Source organism: Teleopsis dalmanni, chromosome 2 (genome assembly GCF_002237135.1).
Source record: "Teleopsis dalmanni isolate 2A chromosome 2, ASM223713v2, whole genome shotgun sequence".
NCBI lineage: Eukaryota > Metazoa > Arthropoda > Insecta > Diptera > Diopsidae > Teleopsis > Teleopsis dalmanni.
The window spans coordinates 195,118,174-195,126,898 of NC_051847.1; the positions used below are offsets into that span (position 1 = coordinate 195,118,174).

General features: G+C 28.4%; 1 protein-coding gene across 1 annotated transcript in view; it reads right to left on the bottom strand.

Moving 5' to 3' along the window:
• Positions 1–8,719, bottom strand: part of LOC119678451 (NADP-dependent malic enzyme) — a 20,079-nt gene extending 11,360 nt beyond the window's left edge. The window contains exon 1 of the mRNA XM_038090281.1: positions 8,399–8,719. Within this exon, the coding sequence (XP_037946209.1) occupies positions 8,399–8,539 (141 nt within the window). The 5' untranslated portion in view covers positions 8,540–8,719. The remainder of the gene's footprint in view (positions 1–8,398) is intronic.
• Between the last annotated feature and the right edge of the window lie 6 nt (positions 8,720–8,725).

Consider the following 8,725-nt stretch of genomic DNA (forward strand, 5'->3'; position numbering starts at 1 on the left):
CAATTAAAGTGTATAGATATAGGATTTTAATAAATAAAAATTTTTACCAGCTAAATGAATTTTATTTATGGTATCATATAACAAAAGTGAGGGGAGACAAAAATTCTATTAATTAAAATAGAATAGTTACCACAATATTTTATCATTCGTAATCGTTCTCGTAAACAGAGAAAATAGACGATTCTAGAAGCGATTGAGATGTCAGCTATAGTCACGAAATGCTTTAGAAGTCATCTTGGGCTCTCATACATGTACCACCATTGACCATCTCATTGATCTCAACGATCTTATGGCTGTTGTTACAATACAGATTACAACAATAAAAATAATATAGACGAGTGTAGTAGTAATAGTTATAAATGATAGTTAGGCAAGTGGGAGTAGGTTTGAATCATCCTCAAACTGAAACACTTAAATATAAAAGAATTGCAGTATAGAATGAAGAAATTCAAAATGGATTAAAAAGAGTGAAGTGAAAGAAGAATGGAATCCTCTTTAAGCTCAATCGGGTGATGTAGAAGAAGTCCCTATGTATTTTACGTGATTACCTGCCTGTCACGGCTTAACATCACGTTACTCAAAAGCAAACGTCTTGATACAAAGCGTCAATAAGCGCCCCCTTGGAATTAACTTCCGCAGGTACCAATGAAGAAATGTGTATAGATCATAACTTCCATCTTGGTTTAAAGCGAGGCCTACCAAAAACCTCTGCTACAATATGGGCTGTAGCACCCGGTGGTGAAACCGCAACTCCACGGCGAATGTGAACCAAAATTGAACATTCTTCCCGCGTAAGTTTGGGAATCAACCACAGCCACCACGAGTCCAACGCCAATGGTCAGCACAGCCGGAGCTGTCGGGCCACTGACCCCCTTGGTACCAGATCGGATCATCTCTGGTCAGATGGCGCAAGTGCCTGCTCACTTACTACCATACGTACTTCCTATACAAGTACCGGATTGGCACCGGAATCTTAGTCGCTTTCTACGACAAGCATATCTACTGCGTGAGTATTCTAAATCCCTTACCCGCAGGGACAGCGTGATGTAGAATGTAAGAGCACTTAATAGAGAGTACTTAATAGAAATTTTGGAAAGTTTAATTCTTAATCTTGAGATAAATTTTATTCTTCTTCCTCGCGGATTCAATTCTAGAGCAGTATAAACGATTTGACTGAAGGGTTTGCGTAGATTCTGGTTTAACTACCTATACTTTCTTTTTACAATTTATTTATTAATTGCCTTATAGATAATTAGCTTTTCCTTAAAACAAATGTTTTATGTTACTCCCAATTTATTATATAAAAGTTTACAAACATTTTGGCTTGAGTGTATGGCAAGTTTATTACAATATAAACAAATTGTTGAACATTATTAACACATATTTTTTTTTTTCATTTGCAAATCTCTAAATTTTTGATTACGAAGTATACATACATTTAAATTACTGTGTATTGCAAAAAAAAATAAAAAAATAAAAAAAAAACAAACAAAATAATTATCAAAAATCATGTTGACAACGCATTCAAAGAGTATCTATCGGCTCGTCTACAAAACGGCGTCACCTGATAACGATGACGAATCGAAATCACAAATTTTTATTTATTTTTTTAATGATATGACGATTTGAGGTCTTTGAATCGAGGCAATACCAATTAGAAAAATGCGGCCATATCAGCAAAACTGAATTGATCGAAGAAAATGAAATTCTGCGAATTTATCTCAAAACTTAAAAAACATTTTAGGAATTCTTTGTAAAACCCAATTATGTCATTATATGACGTTGTGGTTTGCAGTGAAATATCTGCACCACCTTCCTCCGCATAACTTCACAAGCGACCTTCACCTTGTGTTGACTTTGAGTTATAAAATCGAAATTTGTAATAGAATCTCTGAATCCAATCGCTCTCCAAAATATTTCTAATTAAATTCTCTGAATATCTTTTTAATGTTTTGCGGAATTTAATTGTAAAATAATTACATTTAATGAATGGTTGCTGCATTCATATGTGCTCTAAACGTGATTATATATTTTTATTTTGTATTTCTCTCAGAGATTTTAATTCTATAGAATTTAAAAAATATCTAAGTATCTCAAATTTTAATGCAAGTAAAAAAATAATATAAATTATTTTTTCGATTTTCTTAGATATTTTTGCATATTGTCAGTGAACTTGAAAGCATTGCATTAGATTCCCTTTTGTCATTAATTTAAGTATCTATTCTGCTCTACCCATGTGCAGTGGGACTTATGAAAAAATTATAAAACACTTATAAAAAAATTATAAAAACAAAATCAGATATATATGTATTTATATTATTAAAAATTTTAATATTATTAGTTATTAATATATTAATAATAATTTATATATGATTTAATATATATATATTATTAAATATTTATTTTAATTATTTATATATTATTATTTGTTTATATAATATTAATTAATTATATGTTATTAATTGTTTATTTTAGATATAATTAATTATTTATGTTTACTACTAATAATAAACTAGAGAACTCTTGGGAAACTTGTTATTCGAGAGTGCGTATCATATATAGGAACGCTCCTACGTCCTACTCTTTCTACAGAGGTGAATATGTAAAAATTATAAAACACTTTATTATTAAATAGAATCAGATATATATTTATATTATTACAAATTTTAATATTAATAATTATTAATATATTATTAATTTATATATTATTAATTATTAATACATTATTAATTATTAATATATTATTAATATATTATATATTATATATTATTATTTATTTATATATTATTATTTATTTATATATTAATAATTATTTATATATTATTAATTCTTTATATATTATTATTTATTTATGTATTAATAACTATTTATATATTATTAATTATTTGTATATTATTAATTATTTATATATTATTAAGTATTTATATGTTATTAATTATTTATGTTTACTACTAATAATAAATTAGAGAACTCTTGGGGACTACCTCCTTCTCCTCCTACAGGGGTGAATATGTAAAAATTATAAAATACTTTATGATTGAATAGTATCAGATATATTTTAATTTTATTAAAAAATTTAATATTTTTAATTATTTATATATTATTATTTATTTACTTATTATTAACTATTTATATATTAATAATTATTTATATATTAATAATTATTTATGTTTACTACTAATAATAAACTAGAGAATTCTTTGGGAATTTGTTATTCAAGAGTGCGTAGCAGATAAAGCAACGCTCCCATATCCTACCTAAGCTAAATAAATAACCTGTATATGTAAAAATTATAAAAAAACCTTTTATAATTAAAAGATTTTAGAATTTTTTTTATATTATTAATTATTTATATTTATTAGAACTTAAAGAGTTCTTGGTTTTCCAAAAAGAGTGGTCTTCAGATAGGGCCACGCTTTACAGAGATAGTTGGTAGGAGACTAATAAAATACCTCTTACGATCAAATAGGTTAAAAAATGAATATTCGTTTTATAAACTAAGTCTTGTCTGTTTATCAACTTGCTATGGCTTAGAGAATGTTGTTAACATTATACATAATTTTGACAGTCGACTTTCTGGTAAGACTGTATAAGGTCTACAGTTTTGTCTCAGAAATAAAACACTATAAGGAAACTTTAGAGAAAACATTGGTTCAACTTGAACTGCTATGCTAAAAAGGAAGAATAAATTTGAAACAAAGACCCTTAATAAAATGTAGAAAAACACGAAAAAAATGGTGTCTCAAGAACTAAGATCAAGTAATGATTAGATTTATTTATTTAGAAACAAGATTATAGGTATATATCTTGGGTGTATTTGTTAGAATCACAACAATACGCTCTCAAATCAGTAGACACGCTGCCAGATGAGAAAAATAAATATGCTGATAACTGCAGGAGATATGTCTGAGTGAAAGAGAGTGTTTGTTATTCTTGTGATAACTCATGGAGATCTCTATCGCAGATGACATGAAAGGAGTTATCAATAGGAATAAATGGCTTAGAATATGGTTGGCTAAAGGAAGTTTGAAAGTGACAAGATTGTTTGGGATTAAGACTAGCTTAAAGAAAAATGGAAAGGAGAGTGTATGTTACATCGTTCGGTAGAAGAAATTCCGTTGTAATAATTGTACAATAATAATTTTATTTTGAAGTACCAAATGAAATATGCTTCTTAAAACAGTTTATATTAATAAATAATGACTTTTTCTATTAATTGATAGTAGGTTTTAGTAGTTCCTCACAAAAAACCTTGACTAAAATCAATTAAACACAAAGTAATCAATTTACATATAATAGAATCGCACCTTATTTGTTAAAATAAAGATAGAAAAATAAGTTTATTTTCAATGTCATTACTTTGAAATAGAATCCCTTGTAAACTAAAGAAAAAAAAATTAAACAAAATAAACTATAATTAATTATTAAAGTGGCTGTAATTTTTTATAAACTTTTTCATGGTCGCTGACCACTGCTTATACGGAAAAATTGTATCTCAAGAAAAAACATTCGTTAATGAAATTTTATTGATTTTCCATTCTTGTTTATTCATTTTGTTTTTATTTCCCAATAATATAAGCTTTTCTAAAGTGTATTATAGGATCCAGTATACAATATATTTGGTGTTGTCATGTTTTATTTGTGGTAATTTATTAAAATATATGAAGGAACCACACGCGTTCACAATAAACACAAGTAAAGTGGGTGGTTTGAGTGGCGATTTTGGAATATGACGTATTCAAAGTCAACTGTTCTCTTCTCATATATAATATAATAAAATATTTAGATAAGTGTTTACTTATATATTCACCCATATATATATTGAATACATTATTAAAAGAGATATGTTTGAGAACATTTTTAGCACTGTACTTCGCACTTTGATACTAAAAATAATTTCTATTTCAGTGAATAGGCTTCCACAATCTTTTATTTATTATGAGAACATAATCACAATAAATTTTTAATATTATAGTATATAAATAAACGACAAATTGTTAATAATAAAAGAAATGAACGAATGAATCAGAAGAGCTTTTCATTAAGGCTCTAGGATTTTCTTTTCAGACCCAGAAGAAATAATGTTGACTATTAGGATATAATAGTTAGAATATACACAGAAAAAAAATTTGATTCCTTATAACATTATAATAAATTTAAAATTTAACAATTTATTCACATTTTCTCAAACCTGTTAGTTCGAGGGCCTTGTCCAAAGCATCTTTTCAATTTTTTTTAAATTGTTACAAACTCTCTGATTATAAGACCCCGAAGACTTACAAATACATTTGTAAGCCAGAAGTAACGAACCGTATCTTCAGTATGCTTTTTGGTAAAATATATGTAGGACAGAGAATATATCTATTTGGAGTTTTAAATGTTTAAATATTTGATATATATTATAATAATAAATATATACTTTTAATGATAGTTATGAGAACACAAGAAAAGTGCTCTATAATCATTAAAATCGAGTGAAATCATTTCATCTTATAATAGATAGATTTGTATATAAGTAAAAGTAGGGTTCAAAAGAATTTAGATTTAATAATCCGTAATTACTAAGTACATAAAAGGTTAGTGTCATTTTGGGTTAAAGAGCACTCTTATAGGATCTTACTTCTTTAAGTACCGGCATGAAAAACACACAATTAACGATGCAAAGCATTTAATATACTGAAGTCACTAAAATTGATATTAGTAATCATTAAATTTTAATTTTCTAGCAGACTTTCTATTATAAATTAATATTAAATTAAAACAACTTAAAAAATTCGTGGATTATTTTTATTTAAAGCCGAAATCAACTATGGAAAAACAAGCATATCATTATTAAAATAATGAATCATAATGATGACTTGTAACAATTGTTATATGATAGAATACCTATAGTATAATAATTGCTGAATATTGCTGAGTTTTATAAAAACTCATATAAAATATTTTGATATCGCCAGTTGGAAAGTATTTGCAATAGAGTGTAGAGAGGATAAATTGCTCTAGAAATCATATTCTATTACTTATTAGCCATATTAAAAATGCATGTTTGTTAAATGGACAGAGATATGAATATTTTTACTTGTGGAAAATGGTTGTTGCTACACATATATATATATATATATGTTATACATATGTAAAATAAGTTGAAATTGAAATAAGTTGCAACGTTTATATCAACTGTCTATATTGATTGTTGATATACATGGTTAAGTCCAAAGTACTTTTAAAAATAGGTATTTGTAGTGAGGTTATCTATAAGCAATTACGGGCATCGATAAGACAGATTTTTTATCACTGCTGTGCAGTTAAAAGTTCATCACATTTCAATAAATAGAAGTATGGTTATTAGTATGGTTATTATACATATAATGACAATTATTCAGAAAGTCATTAATCAACATTTTGGAAGACTTTTAAGTTCACAAAATAATATTGTATCTTTATGAGCAGTTGTAAATATCTACAAATTTTACTTTGAAACCCCATAAGTTAAAAAATTAAATTATTTAAATTATTTGAAAAGCAACACCATATCATATGTAGGAAAAACCTTAATTAAACTAAATTATAACTTAGAGTACAAGTATCTATTAGGAAAAATGTAAGTGTATAAGGTCCGTAGTATTACAACCGGTTATCATTTGCGATTAATTAAGCTTTGGTGCACAAGGCAGCTACTTCAAACTAACCCAACCCAATAAATTAAAGATCAATTAAAAAAAAATACTTAAATGTTGATTTAACACTAAATTGACTTTCATTTAAACAATAAGTGACACTTTAGAGAGCCCAATATATTGAATACTTACATTAAGACCGAAAAGTTTTCGGAAATTCTCATTTAAAATTCGCGCGCTGTATATTTTTCGATATTTTAAGTTTATGTAGTTTGGCAGCACTTTCGTTAATTACTATGCCAAAAATGAGCGCGATCTGTCAGACAGTTCGTTTACGGCAGCTGTTGAAACCAGTTCACCTCAGTAGTGCGTTGCGAAAAAAACAATGGAAAAAAATATTGGACAAAGAGTTTGCATCAAATTTTGTGTTTCGAACGAAATTTCGTGTGCAGAATCGTTGCGAATGCTACAAAAGGCTTATGGGGAATCAGTTTTATCGAAAACTCAAGTTTATGAGTGGTACAAAGCCTTTCAGGACGGTCGTACGACCGTCGAAGACATTTCGCAACGCACTACTGAGGTGAACTGGTTTCAACAGCTGCCGTAAACGAACTGTCTGACAGATCGCGCTCATTTTTGGCATAGTAATTAAGGACAGTGCTGCCAAACTACATAAACTTAAAATATCGAAAAATATACAGCGCGCGAATTTTAAATGAGAATTTCCGAAAACTTTTCAGTCTTAATGTATGTTAGTTAAGTGTTCATAGGTATATATTTATTTTGTGAGGATTAATTATCACAATAGGTTTAATTATTAGGGTTTATGTGAGTCACATTTTCTGTTACAAGGAAGAGGTTAGGTTTTGTGCCAAAGTCCACTTGATTACAAATAATCGCTAGTTGTGGTATCACGGATTAGCATAGTTTATACGCCAGAAGAGTTTATATACTACAGGGATTTCCATAAATACCGCAGAGGTAAGCGTACGAATAACGCTGAAAGGCACGACAAAGCTAACTAACCTCACAAATCTATAAATTTCGCTAAGTCTCTAACTTTGCAGAATGACAGCTCTGTTTGGTGAATAAGATTTTAAATTTTCTCCTTATTAATCATGACACTGACACATGAGATGGAGCATAGTTTTCTTCTGTAGGCTAGACCCAGTCTCATGGTATGTCTTCCTAGTACTCCGGGCCACCTGTAGTGTTAACCAGTTTACGCTTTAGCGTTAGAAGGGTTGCTATTGGTATATGCTTAGGAGTAATTTTCACTAATTTCTTTTCTCTGCTAGATATTATTTTTCATTGTTCCAATTTTGACTATATTAATTGTATTATTTTTATTTAAACAATTGTAAAAATTGTTTATCAAAATTGAGAATTAATTGAATGAAATTAATTTATAAGATTCCCATTGGGTTTAATGCACAAAATAAAATTATTTAATTTTTATAGGAAATCTTTTGTCAAACACTTAGTCGCATCCTTATATTGATTATTTGCTTTTTTTTCTCAATACACACAGCCATTGTACAAATTTTTGACAATCAAAAATGCTGAAATGCCCATAGTAACCAACAAACAACCCTTAGCGCATACACAAACCCATGCACACACATACCCCAGCTGTTCTTTTTTCTTCTACATTCTGCCACATCATTCAGTACTTTTCCATTGTAAACTTTGCTATTTTTTTCACATGATATATTTTTTTGCATGAAAACACAACTGTCAAAAGTGATTCAACCGTTTAAAGGCCTATGAATCGGACTTACCTTATTATATTTCTTATTCTTCAGATGCTCCAATCCTGAGATTTTACTAGGTACATCACTTTCACCTGCGGTGCCGTGTAAGCCAATGCAATCGCGTTCATCGTCGCTGCCATTTAATTTAGCGAATTCTTTACAATCCATGCTGTAATTTGCGCGTTGTTGATAATTTATTGATTTATTTACGTTTGAATTTAATTTTTGATTAAATTCGTTTATAGTATTTAAATTTTTATTTAAATTTTCCAAGTCAGTTGAGGATAATAACGGCGTTAACTTTGTATCGTTGCACACACACGACGACTTTGACTCAACTGAATCGCTTGTTGG